Source organism: Anneissia japonica, unplaced genomic scaffold, assembly GCF_011630105.1.
Source record: "Anneissia japonica isolate Jap-2015-1 unplaced genomic scaffold, ASM1163010v1 scaffold284947_len354889_cov159, whole genome shotgun sequence".
Classification (NCBI taxonomy): domain Eukaryota; kingdom Metazoa; phylum Echinodermata; class Crinoidea; order Comatulida; family Comatulidae; genus Anneissia; species Anneissia japonica.
In genome coordinates, this window is record NW_022746767.1 from 1 (window position 1) to 22,862 (window position 22,862).

The 22,862-nt window shown below is 35.0% G+C and overlaps 1 protein-coding gene across 3 annotated transcripts in view; it reads left to right on the plus strand.

Annotated features, from left to right (window-relative positions):
• The first annotated feature begins 14,561 nt into the window (after positions 1-14,561).
• LOC117120289 (uncharacterized protein KIAA0825-like) overlaps positions 14,562-22,862 on the plus strand; it is a 58,548-nt gene continuing 50,247 nt past the window's right edge. For 2 of the 3 annotated variants that reach the window (XM_033265300.1, XM_033265302.1), the window contains exons 1-5: positions 16,060-16,154; positions 19,044-19,184; positions 19,440-19,611; positions 19,777-20,404; positions 21,202-21,348. In XM_033265300.1, coding sequence (XP_033121191.1) covers positions 19,066-19,184; positions 19,440-19,611; positions 19,777-20,404; positions 21,202-21,348 — 1,066 coding nt within the window. In that variant the 5' untranslated portion in view covers positions 16,060-16,154; positions 19,044-19,065. Of the gene's footprint in view, positions 14,611-16,059; positions 16,155-19,043; positions 19,185-19,439; positions 19,612-19,776; positions 20,405-21,201; positions 21,349-22,862 lie in introns of those variants that run through there. The other variant, XM_033265301.1, reaches the window with a different exon arrangement.

Sequence of the window (22,862 nt, forward strand, 5' to 3'; positions counted from 1 at the left end):
GCTTACCGCAAATGATCGAATAGTGCCTCTTTCGAATAAACAGTGGCTTATTAATTATTCAAGGCGTGTTTATGTCATTAACAGTGAGGATTTTCCACTACATATTTTTCTAATTTTAGATAAATTTTCTATGATATTATAAAATTATTTTTAAAAATGGAGAAAAAGAAACATGATGTTTCGTAAATTATCATTGAAACCCAATGTGGTTTTTCTCTCGGAAATAATAATCTGTAACATTGCAGAAAGCATAGTGTTAATATTATGAATTAGTAGGCCTAATGCAGTGTAATAAGCGCCTCTCTGAAAAATACGGACCTTGAAAAAGAAACAAAAATTATATAAGCGCTGTCTGGTGCGTGTTTGGTCATTTTCGGTACGTAACTTTGTTGTTTAATGTAATTGGTAAATGTAAACACACATACGCATTTATTTAGCACAGGGGTGGCGTTAGTGAAGAGAGTCGGGGTAAGGGCCCTCCATTTTGGTGAGCTCCTCTTCCCCTTTGGGAAAGAAAACCCAATTGGTCGAGAAGAAAATATAAATATATTTTTTTAGATATCTGGCAACGCCCACTTACGCTATCGTCGGAGATTTTGTCCTCCGTTGGGGATACTGACACCACCCCTGATTCAGCACGTTAATAAAATATCAACGCAACTTAGAGCCCACTACCAGAATGGCTTTATTTATGATGATGTCTGTTTTACTGATGTGTAAGCTAAACGAGAATAAATCGTTGCATTTATACTCAGACTATGAATGTTATGTAGTGTTGGGAGAAAAAAATGAAACATCGAAATTAAATATAGTTGTCGTTGAATGTCACTGTGTGTTGTCTATTTCGTTGCGTTCCGTATAAATACAAGAAACTGATACCATATCACATTCACATTCATTCAAATTGATTTGTAAAAAGCACTAGGCCTAGTTGGAAGTTCGTGTTGGGTGTTTGTCTTCAACATAAATATAAAAATGAAGGCCTACTTAAATCTGAAAATGATTGCACAATAGAAAAAATTAGCAAAATACACACATCCATTTTTAACATAGTGGACAGGGTGCATAAAATACCGTAATGTTTTAAAACATCGCCTATTTGACTAAAACATATCCGCATTAGAATAAGCAGCATTGAAGGTATGAAATGGTCACGCAATCTAAATATATTTGGAACGAAGAAATAGAAATAAATGAGGAGTTTATAAATAATAAGTCTATTGATAAAGAACTAGACCAAATCGAAAAAAAAAATTATTAAAATAGAGGATTGCGAAACTCTTGTTAACAAAAGCAATATATAATTTAGGGACAAAAAATAGAAAATCCAAGTAGAAGTAACAACAATACCAAAAACTCAAATAAATGGTTTGATAATGAATGCAAGAATCTCCGGGCAAGAATGCGTATAGCTTTGAGATCATTTAGAAAATTTTGATTTGATGAAATGTATAATACATACATAAAAACTGGAATACCTTTAAAAATAAAAAATATGGTGAAACAAATATTTCATGTGCACAATGGTTTGAACATTTCCAGTCAATATTTAATAAGCAACATAATAATAATTATGATCAACCAAATAAAATAATAGATCAGATACTTGATGAAGATGCACAAAAGTTAATAAAGAATATAACACTGGATGAAGTTGTAGATAGTATAAAACATTTAAACAGTCACAAAGCCCCTGGTTTAGATAGCCTAACCCCAAATATTATTAAACAACTGTCAATAAGTTTTTTTGGACTATTGTTTTAATTTTTAATAAAATGTTAAACTTAAGTCAATTTCCAAAATAGTGGTCCTATGGAATTATTGTAGTACTGTACCCATACATAAAGAAAATGATTTAAATGACACGAAAACTACCGACCAATCACGCTTCTGTCAATACTTAGCAAAACTTTTGTGAGAATAATAAAAAGTAGAATAAGAGAGTGGGTTGAAAGAAAAGACATGATATCGGAAGAGCAAGCCGGGTTTCAGAAAAATTATAGCACAACCGCCAACTCTTTCGTCCTCGACACAAAACAAAAGTTTTTACAAAATAAGAAAGGAAAATTGTAGTGCGTTTGTAGATTTCAAACAAGCATTTGATTGCATAGATAAGGTAACTTTGTTTAAAAAATTAAATGATATCAAAATGCCGATAAAAATCATTAAACTTTTAAAGTCTATGTACACATACACAAAAAAATCAAAATAAAAGCTAAGCATGGTTTAACAAATGACATTGAATGTGCACGAGGTTTGAAAAAAGGCTGTTTGTTATCACCATTACTTTTCATTATTTTTCTAAATGATTTCAAATACGTTTTTTTTAAAAAAAACGATCTACATTTTGTTCAATAAATAATCAAACCATTTCACATTTATTATATGCCGAGGATCTGATTTGATTTTCTTTTACTAAAATTGGGTTACAAAAACAATTAAATTGCAAAAATAGTGTATTACAAATAAATTAGAAATTAAAAAATCAAAAACAAAAATTATGGTATTTCGAAAAGGGGCATTGATGGGTAAATATGAAAAATGAACTGTACATGAGGTAGAAGTGGTTAAACAATATAAATATTTGGGTTTTTCATTTTAATAACAGGGGCACATGGAAAGTTATGGGGGGGGGGCGTCAAGCAGAGAAGGGAGGAAGAGCCATGATTAGCCTCAGAAATAAAATGTATAACATTGGATTCACTTTTGCGGAAATACAATTAAAACTTTTTGACAGCCAAGTAATGCCTATACTATTGTACGGTAGTGAGCTTTGGGAGTATAATAACTTAAAATTTATAGAAAACGGTTATTTAAGACATTGTAAATTTGTACTAAATGTCCAGCGGTCCGCTCCAAATGAGGGAGTAAGAAATGAATTGGGAAGGTTCCCCATTAAAATTTATCACGTTATTAAAATGATGAGTTACTGGATAAAAATTAATATGATGGAAAATTCTAGGTTATCAAAAATATGTTATCAAAGGCAAAGATTGTGGCCTGAAAACGGAACCGACTGTTGGGCGTTTGGAATAAAATCGATTTTAAATATGTTTGGAATTGGGTACATGTGGGACTCGCCTTTAAATGAGAATTTCTTAGTAATTTTTTTTCAGAGAGAGTTTGGGGCATTGCACTGTAAACAGGAAATGAAATGATAAAAGATAACATAAAATTAACATTTTATAGCAAACTAAATATGATAAATATTGTCAAATATATTTTTCATTGAAATTTTAAACTCAGAACAACAATTTCAGTATTTCTTTTGTCAAACCATAATTTATTAATAGAAAGAGGTCGTCATATGAATATTATTAGAGAAAGTAGAATGTTTATTTTGCGATAATTGTGTTATTGAAGACGAAACCCATTTCCTGTTTGTGTGTCCTTTTTATAGAGGCCTGAGAAAGCAATACATTCCCGAGTTAAACTTATTTTTCACTCAGTGATATTTTTGTAAATTATAATTTTCATAAAATACGTCGTCTATCTATTTATTTAAAGAAAGCATTTAAAAAAAGAATATTTTGTATGTCAGAATATGGTATAAGCCTATGGTTTGTAAAATGGGCCAGGGGCCATTATTTACGAAATAAAGAAATGATGATGAATGATGATGATGATGATGATGATGATGATGATGATGATGATGATGATGATGATGATGATGATGATGATGATGATGATGATGATGATGATGATGGTCAGTGATCTTGGTTGTGCGCTTGTTACTGTACATTATATAGGCCTATGGGTTTTCAAGGAAAACAGAAAAGAACAACCAAAATAAATTGTTTATCGTAAAAGAAAGTGGTATAAAGGAAACAGAAATATAGGGAAGTGATAAAAAAAAAAATACTGAATGATTTATGAAGGCGCTTCAAGATCATCAAATGTAGTCTCTGAACATTATGTGACAGTGAATTAAAGAACAGAAAATGACCTCTCTCCATGCGTCTTTAATTGACAATGTAGACACATGGACGTGTAGAAAAGGGAATCTTAACGTCCTGTTACATTTTGCTTAACGGAGTGTGATGAGTTACAAGAGGAAACACAAACCAAATCAAGCATTAAGAACAAGTTAAAATATTTGAAGTAGACAGCGGTATATTAATAGAACTATCTAGGTTAGATTATTGACAATGAGCTCTGTTTTTGGAACACAGTAAATCAATCATGACTATGATAAGAGAAATTTAAGATTATATTATTATTACAAACGCTATAAAAAATATTACATTATAGCTCCTTTTTTGGGACACCAAACTAAAATAATAATTTGCCTATACAAATAATGTTAGGCATGTTTTGATTGTCAATCTTTAATAATGGGATATAAATGCAAAATTTGGGCGATACCATGTCATAAAACTCTCCCAATGAACCCTACCATGCCGAAAATGTATGAAAAGTTGAATCTATAAGTGGTGCTTAAATTACAAACACATTATGGCTAGTTCTAAACACGGACTCCTCGGAACATATTAAAAGTCTTCATGTACACCCATGCCTTAACAGTACTCACTGTCGATATCCCAACAATAAGATTATAGATAGAAGATAATTCGCAGCAAAAGTACAACATTAAAAAGTGACAGATACTGGAATTCGAAATAGAAATCACCTCAGTCCCCTGAAGGGTTGGGGCAGGGGTACACATTTTTATGTCAGATGCACTTATAGATGCCCGGAAATCTTTTATTCCGGGCATCCCGGTATAAAATCCAGGTATAAAACAAAAAAAAATATAAATCAATATTATTATTATTATATAATAATAAACACCTTATGGCTGGCTCTAAACCCCCTTTTTTGTATTCGCAGACCCCCTCGGGACATCTCAATAGCCTTCACGGACCCCCACATCTTAGTAGGCCTATTACTCACTGGCATTACCTGATGATTGCCGCTATCAATTGACTTTCTAAACACTAAAGATCTGAACTCTTTTTGCATCACACGGACAAACACGCAAGCCCATGCTACGCAAAATAAAAGAGTTGTTATCAAACACTCATGAATATGATAATAATATGTCATTTTAATAACGACGAATTGTACAACGTAGGCCTACAGTAAGAGGTAGGGGCAGCCGCTCACAGATAGTCATACTGTATATGCACTGTGCTGCCCCTAATCTAACATAAGGACTTATTGTAAACAAAATAGCATACGCTTAATACATCCAAATGATACATCCAAGTGATGCATTAACATTCAGTTAAGCATATACATGAACATTAAAACACTACAATAGAAATATTATACATTATTGTATTGTATTGTATTGGGAACGATGCTTAATCCTTAAGATAAAAAATATCAATAGAGAAAGGTATAACAGAAAAAGAAAAATTTATTAAGAAATGGAGTTCTTTTACTTCATTATTAAAGTTCTGTAAGTTCTACCTGCCCGTCACCACAATCGTATTTTTGTTCTGTAACTTTTGTTTTCACTTTGAATTTACTATGATGTACTCTGTCTTTGTTTTTTTTTTTTTCTGTAACTAATAAAAGAAATAAATAAAAAAAAAAACAAGAACCAAAAAAAAAAAAAAAAAAAGTTGCTTAATCCATATTGGAGTAAAATGTAAATTCTGTACATAGTGATTATGTACACCAGAAAGTGTTTGGGTGCCAAACGCCCCAAAGCCCATCAGCAAATTGGGCACGCACCCAAACCAGCCAGGAAGTTCATATGTTTTGTATTTAAGAAATTGGACGGAAGAAGGAAGAGCCAAATGCTCGTTACAGCCAATTGCTGTATGATATTGAACAGTCTCAAGTTATTTTGAGAATTGATAATTATAAATTGAATGAATCGTTACGTATATAACCCCGGAATGCATTGTCCCCGCGACCCACCTGCTGAATGGTTTGCTCCGACAGCCCAAAGATGCAGCTTGGGTGGCCACACCAATACGGAAACTAGTTTACCATTAATAGTTTTTGAGTGACGTAATCCGTCGTCGTTAAAGGCGATATTCTTTACGCTGGAGTACTTTGTTCTCGGTACCAGGACGAACAGCAAGCTCACCAAGACGCATGAAAGCCTGGAATGCTAAAAAGTAAAATGCTTTGAGCAACTCTCGATAAGCAAATGTCTACTCTGATATGGTCTAGGGCCACGACCATCCGACGCAGAATGTCCAGTGTTATGGGTAAGCGAGAATCTGGTGACTTGGCAATGGAGTGGATTCCCCTTAATATTTTCTTCACGAAAATTAGTCTGTAGGGTCTCATTAAGCAGGTTCCAGCTGCGTAGGTACGCTTTTTTGGAGGCTGCGGTTTATGGTTGGATTGAACAGAACTTTATTGGAACACTTAATTTGTATCAGTGGCACACACCATCTGGTGGTGCACCCAAATCACACTTTTCATTCCTTCTCCACCATTGATGACAAGATACTTACTGACCTGATTGCCTCCTCTTCCAACTGCACTGGCTCGCTTGATGCTCTTCCAACTCCATTATTTAAAACATTTCTTCCAGAAATCCTGCCCCATGTGCTTTACATAATTAATAGGTCTCTGTCTTCTGGTATATTCCCTTGTCATTTTAAATCGGCAGTTATTACCCCTCTACTGAAAAGTTCTAAACTGGATAGAAACAGTTACTGTAGCTATCGTCCAATATCTAATATATCGATTATTTCCAAAGTCCTTGAAAAATGTGTATCTTCACAAATCTCCATGTATTTGACTGAACACAGTCTTATCGAACCCTACCAATCATGCCTATATGCATGGACATAGTGTAGACACAGCCCTTGTTAAAATTCATGATGACATTGCACTCGCACTAGATGGTCGTAAAGCTGTTGCACTTGTTCTTCTTGATCTTTCAGCAGCGTTTGACACTGTTGATCACTGTTTCCTTCTTGAAAGACTCTCCAATCAGTTTGGTTTCTCCGGTTGTGTTCTTCGTTGGTTTTCCTCCTACCTTTCCTCTCGTACACAGGCAGTACGGATTGATAACTGTTTGTCACCCGCTAAGCCTCTACCTTATGGTGTCCCACAGGGATAGGTCTTAGGACCGCTGCTTTTACCCTTTACATCACATCGGTTGCTAATATAATCTGTAATCAAGTTAAGTTCCATATGTACGCAGATGACATCCAACTAGGCGGTCCCGTTTAACCCTAAAGCTGAACTTTTAATGGCTATAAACAAGATTCAAATAACTGTGTCTGATATAAAACTGTGGATGTTTTAAAACAAACTCAAACTAAACGAGTCGAAGACAGCGGTGGCGTTAGGATTTGCCCGACGGGGGAGTTGGGAGGTCCCCGACGGGGGGGGGCGGTTACCCCGACGAGGTGTCAGATTTCCCCGACGAAAAGCAAAGTGGGCGTGGTCGAGTTCCGATTAAAAGGTTCTCCGAAAGTGGTCCTGAAAATTTCGACAATTTAGGCGTTTCAAAGGCTTTTTAATCGATTTTAGAGTCTACTAATATGTAAAAAATACATATAATTTTTTTTTTCTCCCCGACGAACTGTGCTTTTTCTCTCCAATATCTGGGAGATACACCTCGAAATCTGACACCTCGTCGGGGGCCAGGGCCCCCGGTCGGGCAAATCCTGGCGCCATCCCTTTCCGTTTATCTTCTCGAAATCTCCTCTCTGTTCCCAAATATTCTACCAAAACATGGTCAATGCTCATTCTCCTTTGTTTCTGCTTTTCTTTGGAACCAGCTTCCTATTAATATAATTACTTCTTCTAATCTCTGCAACTTTAAAGCGCAAATTAAGACCATTTTGTTTTCCGAAGGTATCACACTTGCATAGTGCGCCTTTGATTTTTTTTTTTTTTTTTTGGAATTGGCGCCTTATAAATTCCAGATGTTATTATTATAACAAGCAACACCTCACAAAATACAAAGAAAAGATAAAAAAGAAAAAGAATTAAAAAAAAAACGAATAAAAAATGATAGAAAAGTAAACATTATTAGTACGATGGAAGGAATATTCTATGAGAGATGAGATGGGCTGCCAACTCTACAAGGCGGAGCCTAGCCTAATGGAGCAGTCTAAGTTTCAGTGAATTACACAATTACACGCAGTACTGTTGGTCTTAAATTTGAAACACCTAAAAAATGCCCTTGTCATTTGAAGAATGGCAACCATAACCACCAAAAGTAATAATAATTTGTTTCTTCCTTTCCTTCTCCTTTTATTTCCTTTTCTCTTACATCCTCTTTTTTTCCACCCAGCCTTTCTTTTTTTCCCTTTCCCTATCCCCCCGCCATTTTTTAAACATTTTTTTAGACGATGATGCCAAATGACGAGCCATAGGGCTCAGGTTTCGCCCAACGACCGAATCATCAACAAGGAACCCTGTTAAATAAAGTAGAAGATGAACGTTGAAAACCAAGTAAAGTAATTATGTATAGCCCCGATGATGGTACGTTGACGGGATTTTGTTCTAAAAATGGAAAAACTGTACGTGCTTTATCGATTTGGAGACGTGAAAGTATATCTGCTAATATATATTTTCCACCCCAGGGATATATTTTGCCTTAAAGAGTATGTTATACCCTCCATGTTATACCGCAGACAGCAGAGGAGTAAACGCCTAAGTAAACGCAAAAGTACTGTATCCTTTGCTGTCTTCTTGTTGATTACCTGTACGACCGCTTCGATTATACTCATATTTACAGGGAGAACTAATCACGTAACTTGAAATCTATCAAAGAAAACAAGCTGAAACAGATGAACTATAAATTATTGCATAACATTGTTCTATACAATAAAAAAAAAAAAGTTACACACACAGAGAATTTCCAATGACAATACATGTCGAGAGTGAAACGTAGTTAATGATGATACACAATTATTTTACAGAATCACACGTTCTGTGAAATTGTCTTAATGATTTTATCCTTTTAGCGAGTCGAGTAGCCGAGCGGTGAGGCACTGGCGCCGGTAGCTGCTGGTTCCAGCCGCTCTTAGCCCATTGGTTGGGTTAGAACCAGTCTTCTCGGATAAGTACTTAAAATGAAGGTCCAGTGTATACATTTGGCTCTTTTGCACTTTAAAGAACCCATTGTATTTTTCGGAAGAGTAGGGGGTTTCGTTGTGGAATGATGTGAACTTGTAGCTACCATGAAGCACCTCTTTACGGCTGCAGGTAGCCACGGACCACGCCCATACGTAATTCAGCACAATGACGCTGCAAGTTATGGGTCATTCCCCTACCTTACCTTTAATTATGGTATTGAAACAAAGTTTATAACTGTTCTTCTTGATACAAGAAACGTTTACATTAATTGATGTAATGGAATATATTTGAAAAGAAAACTTATAAAATAATTTTAAATCAACGACCTCTTTTACAATCGTTTGCTGAAATTTCTATAGTATTTATATATTGCTATATCGCATTACTGTTGACTGTGTATTTTGATTTTCAAACAAATTTACTGAAATATTTTTATATGCAACGATGTGTCTATTAAATAGTTAAAGTTGGGATGACCCCAAAAAAGATAATTATAAAAACACAGACTCTAAACATCTTTACATAATGCATACATAAAAACAAATATAATATGATTCAGGGCCAGCACATCAGCAACGACATATTGGAATTAAAATATAACGCCAGTTAAAATAATTTACAGTGAGTAAAATCTATGCGTATGTTAAAGCTATTTAATTATTGATAAGGCACCAACTGATTAGCAGTAATATATTTACCACACTGTTGTAGGACAAGACAGTGGAATCATGAAAAATTGGTCTAAAAATCTAGTGGACCCCAAATATTTTCGCGGACCCCCAATTTGTTCGTGGACCCTCTGCAAACCAATTTGACTTGGCGGAATATTGAATCAAAATTTGTCTTTGAAAGTAACCAAAGTCAGTGATACTTTTTAAATATATATTTACATCTGAGAGCTAACAGCATTTAAAACTACAAGTCTCCCTATAGTTAAAGACCCCTCCAAAATAACTAATGTCTTTTATCATTTTTATTATAATTACAGATCAAACCTGCTAAAGACCATGGAATCCGTGGTCCCAAAAGTGGTCTTTAATTGGAGGGAGACCTGTATCAATTAAGTATTGTTTATTATTTAAATAAACAGTTGGCGAACCGTAAGGTAAAATGCAGGGTATGCTGGGGCTTGGGGTTGCCATTGGATTAAGGGTTGTAGCTAGTAAGTTAGTTAGTAGAAAAATAAAAGACAATAATGAATCAAGTCTATATTAAAACTTATAACCATTAAGGTTTGCAATCACGATTCGCCGGCAGCAACAAAATTAGGCTACCGTTAATTGTATTTATTTATTTATTTCATTTCAACAGACCAACAGCGAATCATCACCACTAACAGGCTGGTAAAATATATAAAATTTAAATATATCAAATATATAGACGAAAGAGTACAAAAATCTCACCTATTCAAATGATTAATAATAATAGAACGAAATATAGACAAACTATTGTGAAAAATGTCAATATTAGAGGTTAAAATAAGAGAATTATATTGAAGAGAAAGTCTATAAATAAAACTACGTTTACAGACATCAACTCTACAAAAGGTGACATTAAAGGTAGGACAGGAACGAAGACTTCTAGAATTAACATGCAAACCAAACAGATGTACAAGATCACAACTAAGGTACGAGTTAACACATTTATAGAGAAAAACCATATCGTGAAATAAAAATCTCTTCCTAGGGCACATTATTACAAGGGCGATTAAAAAAATGCTCGAATAAGCGCCGCACCACAAACGTGAATTTTTGGTTTTCGTTAAGCGCCGCTCTAGAATAAGCGCCGCGGCGCTTAATGCAGAGTGTAATAGAACAGGGTTTTAAATACAATGTATACAGTGTTAAAATGAATAAATAACACAATGAAGACACAAGCCTTTGATTATAAACGTGTTTTTTTTACGATGATATGACCTATGATAGGCATACTGAACTACGGTAATACGTGAAATAGGTAACATGGGAACGGGCGTTATGCGCGAATAAATGATGGAGAGTCAAATTGAATAGGCATGTTGAGATGCAGGGGTGAATCTCCCTTCGACCTCTAGCACCTTCATTAACTTGAGTTCGTATTTAATTGATTTTACTATTTTTGCATAAGCTTTACATAACAATTTTCTTGTACAGAAGAACTTCCCTTGCCTCCCCATCTAAAAATCCACCTTTTGTAAGGTATGCTTCCACTTCCATTGACTTTCAAAGTCTAAGCTGCTGAGAGTATGATGCAATGGAGCTTAGTTATCATATCCTGGATACCAAACTTAAGCCTAAAAATTGAAAACAAGCCATTCTAATGAGTGGGGGGGGAGGCGTTATGCGCGAATAATTGAGGGAGAGTTTAATTAATTGAAGAGGCATGTTGGGTGGGGGGGGGGCGTTGTGTGCGAATGAGGGAGAGTCAAATTGAATAGGCATGTTGAGATGCAGGGGTGAATCTCCCTTCGACCTCTAGCACCTTCATTAACTTGAGTTCGTATTTAATTGATTTTTACTATTTTTGCAAAAGCTTTACATAACAATTTTCTTGTACAGAAGAAATTCCCGCGTCCCCATCTAAAAATCCGCCTTTTGTAAGGTATGCTTCCACTTCCATTGACTTTCAAAGTCTAAGCTGCTGGAGTATGATGCAATGCAGCTTAGTTATCATATCCTGGGTACCAAACCTAAGCCTAAAAATTGAAAACAAGCCATTCTAATGAATCTCTGAAAATTAAGGTTGGTGTAAATGAATTTAGTTTAAAAATGCTAAATAAAACAGATACAATACTTTTTTTCGGCGTAGGCAGAGCATACATTGACTGTCTGCCACTGAAATAAAATAAGATTGCAATCAAAGTTTAACAAAGCTGTGACAAACCATCTAACATTTTAATTAGTTGATTCAAGGAAATACTAGTCTACCGCCCTCTATTTTGTCTTATACATGCATGGGGGAGGGGACAGTGTTTTATATTAAAACAAAAACAACAATAGGACACACTAGCAATAGTGTACATAACAAAGCTTTATTACAGCGAAACAACACAACAAACCCAATCTATGCAAGATGGAGTATATCCAGAGGCCCAATAGAGAGCGCTTAACAAAATCACAGTGTGTAAAACACTGGCGCTGAAACCATGTTGTACATCTGAAAGAATACTGAATTCCTCGCAGTGTTACACTGTGTTTAACAATTATGTGCTCCAGCAGTTTGCAGCATGTTGAAGTTAAAGATATTGGACGGTAGTTGGTTGGAGATGTTTTGTCACCCTTTTTGAACAGTGGTGTTATCAGAAACACATATTTTTCACTGAAGACAAATTATTAGGTGCTATGGAAATTTTACTACGGGTATTTGAGGACTATTATGCATTTTACTAACTTGAGAAATCCGCATTTGTTCATATTAATTCCATAACTAATTATTCATCATCTCGGAACTGATATCACACTGCGTTCTGCTAAATGAAAAACGAACATTGTCCACATACATCTATAGCCCTTCATGTGCCTACCTGTCATTTGAAGACTTGAGAAAGGTCCTTTTTAGTTGTTGGCTCCAAGCTCAGGAATTCACATCCACAATCCTTCCAAGAGTCTCCTAATTTAATATCTTTAAGCGCCGTCTAATGCCCGAAAATGTTTGTGTTTTCACCATTAAAATTACAGCAACTCACACGTCCTTTTGCTTTATGCGTTTTATTATTTACCGTATTTATTCTCGGAATATACGCCCTGCTTCAAATAAACGCGACCTCGAATAAACGCCACCACTGGAGTTCATTTGGAATTAACGCGTCCCTTGAATAAACGCCCTAAACGTTTTTTTTTTTTTTTTTTTTTTTTTCTTGTTTTTTTCTCGAATAATCGCCACCTAAACACATTCTATATTAATATTCTACTTCAGTGGAATTATATTTGTATTAACTTAGTTGGGATCAATAATTCTTTATGATCACAAAATAACACATTTTACCGGTAATTATGTGTTGTTGTTCTGCAACATTTACAGTGAAATTAAGGGGGCGTTTATTTGATTATTCTATCCATTTTACATAAAAAATATACCCTTTCTTCGAATACACGCCTCCCTCGAATATATACGCTCCCTCAAATTCTATTTTCTCTATGCTCAAACAAGCTTCACAACAATAAACGCCGGCCCCGAAGCGTTTGTTTGAATAAACATGGTAATGTGAAGTCGATGCAGCGACATGTTACTCGTTTGATGTAATATTCATTATCTCCGCCAGGATATATATATTTTTAGTCGTGTAAGTGTTGTGTGTGTGTCACATTTTCGTGTTTTGTGTTGTTTTTTTGTTTTTTTGTTTTTTTTGTTTTTTTTTTTGGTTCAAATTATTTCAAAAACGGCTGCACAGATATAAATAACAGGCAGTGTTAGGTATGACCCAATGAAGAAATGATTAAATTTGGTGAAGGTCCAGAGTAGGGTACGTGTTGGAATTTAAGAGCAAACACTCTACACTAGATATTTCAAAAACGTGTCAAGTGACTTTGAGAGTCATTTAAAGTGCTAATGGTGCCAGACCTAAATATCTCTAAAAATAAGCGATCTAAATGACACTCCAGAATAGTTTGTCATATTTCAATGAAGAAATGTTTACATTTTGCTGACCATCCGGAGTAGAGTGTGGATATGAGGACCATTCAACTTGGGAAACGTTCCAGACTAGATTTCAAAAACCAAATACCTGATCTGAATGATACTTTCATGAAAGATAAACCCGGTTAAAAGGAAGTAATTATTAAGTGTTGGTGACGATCCAAATTCGGGTGTGCATTTGAGGGTCATGTTAGATCCCAGACCTAAATATCTCTAAAATTTATCAATTGGTCAAAATTAAACTTACCAGAATAGTTTGTCATGTTTCAATTTCTGGAAAACTTGGTATGTATTTTTTTTTTATTTTTTTTATTTTTTATTTTTTTTTTTGTGTCAACTATAATAGTAAATGGTTCCCAGTAGGTTTAAAGAAGTAGTAAGGAGTTGGCAGATATACAGCTAACAGTAAAAGGCGTTTTCGGTATTGTATCTCAGATTGTGATGTCTTTGTTGTATCCAGGAAATTGAAAGAATTGGGTAATAAAATAAATTACAAACAAAATGTTGAGTGAATTCTGTCAATGTGAGCTAATTGAGAGGTTGAAGTAAATCAATTACTGTAGACAGGATGTGATGAAATGACAAACCATCATAACAAAATAATTTTTGAAATAATTATAGTACTGTACTTAATAAATGATAAAAATAATAATAAAACACTTCAGTGACAGTGTTTTTATCATTGTTCGCGTAAACTTTTTTAAATACTGTACATTAATTTCTATGTTGATAATGTTAACTGCAAAATGAGGAAGCTAATTCAAAAATGATTTCGTGGAAAATATGGGAGGGTGAAACTTTCGAAAACAACTATCGAATACAGATACTGTACACCCCCCTCACTCGGTACTTCTCGCGAGCGAAGTGAAAATACCTCCTAGCTACAGAACGCGATCAAAGATACTACTAGGCTAGGCCTGTCGTCGTCAAAGGTAAAGAATGGTTTTCATTGATGAATGCCCAGAAAGAATGAATAATATCGTTGAAAATGTAAGTATTTCAAATCCTGTAGCTTGGTCATGAGTTCTCATGAAAAGAAATAATTATTTCTTCTCTACTACAGTAGGCCTAGCCTAGGATATGTATTAGGCCTGGCCTACTAGGCCTCTAGGGCCTAGGCCCCTATTCTATAGGCCTACTTAGGCCTAAGCCCATAGTATAGGCCTAGGCCAGGCCTAGGATTTAAAAAGAAAATTATCTGACCAAGAATAAAACCAAAATAGCCTTCACCGATTACGTTTATAGGGTTGGTATTGCAGAGATCCCAAGTTTGAAAACCAAAAAATAGGGAGATTTTTTTCATGAAGCGATCGCCTCCTGTAGCGACGCGCTGTGACGCCTTACAACGCGCTGTGCAACATGAAAGTATTACACAAAATGAAGAAAACAACAATTTTCATCAATTTGTTTACTTTTATTTAACAATTTTACATTTGTTTACACATTGCAGTTGGCCTAAAATATAAATTTATAAATATTATTATTTATTTAGCATTTAGCTAGTAAAGCGTTCTTGGCAGCAGTCAACAATTGCTTTGCTTGGATCATTGGCATGTTAGAGGCTATGGCTGATTTATTACATCTCATCAAAGAACATAGAATTCTAGCAAAGTAACTGCAACTTGCAAGATTCACACGTTTGCTGAAAAATTAAAAAAAATATATATATTTTAATTTAGTTAGTAAATCATACTACATGTTTTAAGTCAGCATTTATATATGTCTAGCCTATAAGAACTTGTACATAATGCCATGAAAAAAACATTAAATCCTGCCTCGCAAGGCTCCATCTATACGTGCGTACCTAGGCCTAATACCGCAGAATCACAACCACCACTACACACACGCCCACCCAACACAACACACATACCCTGCAGTGTTGCAGATAGAGCCTAGGCCTAAGCCCTACATGTATTTCGGGATCGATATTAAAATAAACTTCATTTTTCGGAAGACTGCATAGTACCAAAACCTATTAACTATAATTTTTTTAGTATTGTTATTAAAGAACTGAAGCTTACTTGAAAAAATAAATTACAAACAAAATGTTGAGTGAATTCTGTCAATGTGAGCTAATTGAGAGGTTGAAGTAAATCAATTACTGTAGACAGGATGTGATGAAATGACAAACCATCATAACAAAATAATTTTTGAAATAATTATAGTACTGTACTTAATAAATGATAATAGTAATAATAAAACACTTCAGTGACAGTGTTTTTATCATTGTTCGCGTAAACTTTTTTAAATACTGTACATTAATGTCTATGTTGATAATGTTAACTGCAAAATGAGGAAGCTAATTCAAAAATGATTTCGTGGAAAATATGGGAGGGTGAAACTTTCGAAAACAACTATCGAATACAGATACTGTACACCCCCCTCACTCGGTACTTCTCGCGAGCGAAGTGAAAATACCTCCTAGCTACAGAACGCGATCAAAGATACTACTAGGCTAGGCCTGTCGTCGTCAAAGGTAAAGAATGGTTTTCATTGATGAATGCCCAGAAAGAATGAATAATATCGTTGAAAATGTAAGTATTTCAAATCCTGTAGCTTGGTCATGAGTTCTCATGAAAAGAAATAATTATTTCTTCTCTACTACAGTAGGCCTAGCCTAGGAAATTGGCCTAGGCCTAAGCCCATAGGCATAGTATAGGCCTAGGCCAGGCCTAGCCTAGGATTTTAAAAGAAAATTATCTGACCAAGAATAAAACTAAAATAGCCTTCACCGATTACGTTTATATATGAGAGATATAATTAATCTTTTCAAAATCAAATCCTAGGTCTATGCCTGGGAACTAAAAAAAAAATGCCTTTTATTAATAATTATTATTCTTGGACGTAGGCCTTGGCTAGGCCTACAGGCTTGTGGGGCCTACCTAGCCTAGGCCTAGGTAGTTGGATCTCCTTATTCTAGCTAGGCCCTCTGTGAATCCCTAGATTTAGACTCTTAAAAAAATCATTCATTACGGAAGAAGAAAAGATTACAGATCATTTCGGTCGCGCCTTAATTTCGGTCACGTCGCATTGTTATGCATTTCGGTCACGTCGCATTGTTATGCATTTCGGTCACGATAAACAACCTCAGTATGGAACGCCAATGTATGCACTAGTGCTTTATGTTTGGAAATTAACTTTTAAAGGGTTGGTATTGGTACGGTCATTTAGGCCTAATATTCTTTGTATTTTTTTTTTTAGTATGATTGTTGTTTTAAGTTTTTTACGATTTTGACTCGAAGTTAATGGTGACATGAAGTAGGTGAACGCACTTAAACACCTTCACTGCCATGACTTGCTAAAAATAGCTAGTCATCTATATTTAGCATCTGACCTACTGAATTTTACTATGTATTTTCTATAAACATCACAATATGTATAAAAAATGGAAATAAAACAAGAAAATACAAACCTTGTGCTGCTTTTACCTCAAGAATACCATGGGAATCTAGTTTGTGGAAATTGAATTCTAGCGCAATTATAGAATACAGTATGACTAGAAAGAGTGATTTTGTCAGGCTTATGAATATAAACGAAGCCTGAAATGTGCCATTAAAATGTACGGTGTTTAATTATGAATATATTAAAAATTGTATGTGGAATATAAATATGAAAATAATATATATTTCCTTCATTTTCATTCATCATATATCATTTAGTATGTTCATTTATCAAATTATAAACATGATCAGAACATTCAAGATAAATGGGAACGTAACAGACAAGAAAACAAATGTATGAAAAACTAATCTATTGACTATATATTTATTTCATAAATCTCCATTCAATTTATGCATTAATAAAATATATATCGCAACAAACGTTAAATTAAAGAAAAACTTGTCTCAAAACCAAGTCGACTTTGTAACATTTTCGTTGTTTCTGTAAAAAAAGAAAAATATGAACACCAAGTGATAACGTAATAAACTATAATATAGTACAGTAATACAAATGATTGTTAGTCAACTAATGTTTTATGTAAGTTTGTGTTTATAAAAATACTATACTGCTTACCTCTCAGATTTGCGGTCGCACTGTCGGCGCGCCATACACCGCGACCGAAATGTATAACAAAAATAACAAGACCGAAATGAAGGTGCGACCGTAATGATCGGATACCGAAGAAAACCTGTGTGTCTATCAGAAGTCAAATGTGAAAAGAACTTCGGTTGGCTGGATGTCTAGGCCTAGGCCTATATTTTTGTTGATTCTGGCTTATAGGCTAGGCCTCACCCTCGCGCCCGGCTAGCCTAGGTCGTAGTAGGCTAGGCCTAGGCCCCTATGTATGCAGTTGAGGCTTACTAATAGGGCCCTAGGCTTAAGCTAGGCCCTAGGGAATTTTAGTTTACACATAGGCCTAGGCCTACAGTAGCTATACTAAAAAAGATGCCCTCTACCTTCCACCATCCTGTGCGCATATGTACGATAAACAATTAGGTTCCATTTTGTTTTTCACTTTATTCTTGTGATTGAAAAATTAATAAAATTTGTATTCTGGACTGTATTTGACTAAAAATTGACCCCATGCAAAATTTAGCACTTACATTTAGTAGTATGTTACAACAAGGTTCAGTTTATTTTTTGGCTGTTTTTATTTATTTTACTTTTAATTATATTTAATTTTTTCGTTTTAATTTGATGAACCAGCAGGAAGGGTTTCGGTGGCACTGTAATAATAGTTCTATAGTGTTTTACTTAATCTACAGAATGATTTAAAAATTTTTATTTTATTTTTTTTTTTTTTTTTCTACTACTTTTCAATCTACTCATTTGGCCTAACCATGGACTCATTTCTCTCACATTTAGACTCTATTTACTCTAATCATTATCATTTTATAATTATTATGAACACAGAAAAAACAGTGAAGACGAAAGTTAACATCAGATCTCTCACATTGTGGGAAAGTACATTTTCTGGGCTACATTTCTGGGCTGTCCTAGAAAGAAACAAAATGATGTGTAATTAGGCCTACTGCTGTCGACTTGTGAGTTACAAGTAGCCAGAAAAAACCCTATAATTATCAGCAGCAGTAGACACAGAGGTCACTGGGAGCTTATTTTTATTTCTGATGTTTCAACCACTCAGGAATTCATTGTTGGAAGTTGAGGTAAACTTGTAGAAAACATTTTTGATCCCAGAGGTTTGTGAATTTTGGGAATGTGTTCCTGCAGCAGTTGAGGAACCTGAAAGTGTTTAATTGTACAAGAAATATTTTTAAGAAGAGGACTGGCTGTCAGGATGCCCACAAATGATCCACCTCTTGGGCTGATGCAAAGTTTGGCGGTATGAGGATGTGTAAGAGTCCACACCAACTCAGCCCTACCATGCTTGGGGCTGAGGTGGTGTGGTACTCTCACACTGAGTATATTTATTTTATCTATTTGTATCTAATTACTATTGAATAGAGTATGTTTTTTCTTAGCTGAAGTATTGATTGACCGGTAATGGCTACTTATTATGATGATGGAGTACTTGGTTCCATAGATTTCTCTTCAGCTGTATTGGTAGACTCGGATGATGCAATAGCAAGACTTGATAGGCAGCTGGCATTGACAGAAGAAAAGTAAGTTGTCATATCGTGGTGTTACAGTTTTCAATTGTTAAATTCAACCTTTAAAATTGAAAATGTAAAAAAAAATAAACAGTAGAATATATTCTACTAATAAACTGTTAATTTCAGATATGTTATATTTGACCAAATCATGTTTAGTGTAAATACAATATTGAAGTCAAAGTATATGTATGAGCAAGTAATATTCTATTAATATTTCTAAGGTGAGCTAATTGTTTGTAAACGTAATCTGATTTTGTTTAATAGATTGGAAAATGGACTAGAAGAACTGATTGTTGCCATCAATAGCCTTTCTGTGGACAACGATTACACCAATGTGAAAGATGCAGTTGACAGTCTAATTAAGACAAGTAGCTTGGAGGAATGTGCATGCCTTCAACCAGAACCACATGATGTGATTGCATTTCTGCAGACATTGGTAGGAAGCCATTGTAAAATGCATTCCAACAATTGATTATGGAAATCTGTTTCTCCAACTATCATTCTGTCTGTCCGTAACTCATTAGTTGCATAGTGGCTGTTTTGTAAATTATGTAATATAATTTTTTATATTATTTAATTATTTTGTATATCTCTTTTTCAGGCATTAACTATTGATAAAAGTTCAACTGCAGATAATGTTGACTGTTTGCTGGATCTTCTTCAACTGTGTTGTAAGCATGGATTTGTTCTGCCATTCCAAGCACCACCAGCCGGTGACAAAACATGCTCCACTATCTCCATCAACACCATCTCCAGCAGTTCAGAATTGGAAATAGAACAGCTGTGGACCAGCATTCGACTTCAACTGAAGAAACAACTACTTAAGAAGCTTGCCGACCCTCTGTTTTTCTGTCCAGATATGAAACTCAATCTTCTGCAAGGTTTGGTGTTTTTGTATCCAGCTGATGAAGCTTGGAAGATCTACAAGTCACACCGTGGCCAAGAGATCAACCAAGCACTAGTGGATGGCCTACATCTTGAAGATGCACAACCAGAGGATGTTCTGAAGAACATCAAAGACAGGTTCCGTCAAGTTCAACACACATTGAAGGATATGATGGTGACAGACTTCAAGACTATGTCATCAAGAGTTTTTCAAGATGTGAACATCTACAATGCCCTCAAATCTCTGTATTCGTCAAAGATTTCTCAATACCTTGTTGTGAACGTAAGCCAGCCATCCAAGATGACCACAGACTTGGAAAACATGGGTAACAGTTCCAGTACTAGTGAGTTTTTCTAATATTTTCAGCATGACCACTCAACATCCCTGATCAATTGATTTTATTCTATGAAAACTAGCTCTACATCTTGACAGTGACTGGCTGCTTAAAACATTGTAGGCTCATTTGCCTATTTGCTGACAGATAGCTTGTTGCGTTGCACGTGCATTTTACTAGGGATTTGTCATGAGATAGTAAGACTGGTCGTATGTAACAAAAACAAGCCAAACCAGTCACTCCTCACAAATCATTTTGTGGAGATAATTGCCGAAACATGTTGGAATATCAAACAAATTTTTTTAATCTATTTTATTGCACTAAACTAAACTTTATATTTAAACATTATCATGCTATGTTGTTGTTTACTTTTGGTTTGTGACTTGGCTGATGTCCTGTGAGCTTGCATGTGACTGTGTGTATAAAAGTATGCCAAAAAATAAACATTAAACAACTAGAATTTTCCAAACCTATTTATCCAGTACATAGAATAATCCATAGATGTACTACTTGCGTATATAAAATGAAAATATATTGATTACAAATGCTGATATTTGATTATTTTAAGACCTGCCTTGTTTAACACAGTTTAACACAAAGAAGATACCATTTATCCCATCATGCGTTTCTAAATATACTTCTGAGCATGTGCAGAACTGCGCCTAAAGACAACGACATAACGCCAACAATACAGTTCAGGCGTGCAGTGTGAAATCACAAGCTTGCTATCCTGGTACAGTTAAAAGTCCTTGATTGTACATCAAAATCATTGAACAGTCATTTACATTTTTCCTATTTCATTTCAGTTACAATTAAAGAGAGTGATATTCTGGCTGTATCTGTATTAGCCTCAGAGTTAATGGAATTTGAGAGTGCAATGGAAGATGTATTGCACCAGCTGAATTGGACTAGTGAAGCTCGAAGCAAGAGAACCTCAAAACAGCAACCCAAAGGTAAATATTATCAGCTATATATATATATATATATATATGATATAGGCCACCTCTCTTTTAGCATTTTGGCCAGACTGCAATGCGGTGAGTTGATTGTCATTCCTGACAATCTGTTTAACTTCCCAGCATATGCCAGCTATTATTATTATTAGGTCCTTTGTGACCTTAGGTCACATGGAACTAATGTAATGGTTCACATGTAAAATGAGGCATGTTGTGGCAAAATGGCCAAGTTGTAGCAAAAATTTAAATTCAAGTTATTGGTATTTATAAATACCTGAGTATGTGATCTTTAAAATGAGAGGTCATTCATTCAAATTGAACATTTCAAACCTAAGTTATTGGAAAGTGAAAATACAGTAATCTTAGAGTCAAGATAAACAGGATTTTGAGTAATTGCCTTTCAAAGTTATTTGTGCATACATTGTTTAATAGAATGAACTATGAAAAATAACGTTAAATAAACAATTTGTTAACCACTTCCACAACTAATACTTTGGGACATGATTAATAAGACATTAAACTGTTGACCTACAGTGAAAAACAAATTTGGATTTTTTATCAATTTTTTGAGCTCCAATTTATAGCTCATTTACTCAATACTAGACTGTGCGACAACTTTACCATTTCGCCACAACATGCCTCAAATGTGTGTATGAGATGTACAACCAAAAGAGGTCAGCATATTTGTTAAAACAAATAGGCTAAGAAACGGTGCATTGCGGCACGTATACATTGTGCTCGATAGTTACTGGTGGACATGCAATTGTGCAAGAAATGTTGGTTTTTTCGGTTAGATGAAAAATGTAAGCTGTAGGCAATAAAACATATACCTGCTACCACCAGTTTTGAGTTGTTTTTTTAGTCGAAAATTTGATTTGCGCATGCGTCGGGTCAAACTTTGCCGACATTTTGTTTCTGTCGCGAGCTGCCTAGAAAAGTTCTTTATGTTGTTTTCGCGACTGTCAGTAAACATTGAGCAAGCTGAGATATTTGTTGCATATCGGCCACTTACCTGTGCTATTATTTGAAGGTGTTCTGTGTGTTCTATTAGTGTTTTAGTATACTTTAACGGCTAAGATTGACGGACCTGGTGTACCTAGGCCTAGACACATAATGTATGTAGGCTTCTCTTTGGGCGACACCGTCGGACCTGGTGTAGGCCTAGACACATATACATATATATACTGATATATTATACCGTTACGTAAAGTAGGTTTCTTGGCCTACCACCAGCCTACCGTCAAGCAATAAAAATCAACATTTGTGGAACTATTTTCCAAGAAATGATGGTTAAAAATTCTGGACACATAAATATGCAGCATGTGATGGACGGACGTACCTAAGGGTTGGCGGGGGGCAGCATGTGATGGACGGACGAACCTAAGGGTTGGCAGGGGGACGAGAGTTCATCAAATGATGTTTGGGAAAATAATGGTCAGAAAATACTGTACAGCATCTGATGGACAGTCCCGGGTGGGGGAGAACCTTAAAATTATGGACACATAAATTTA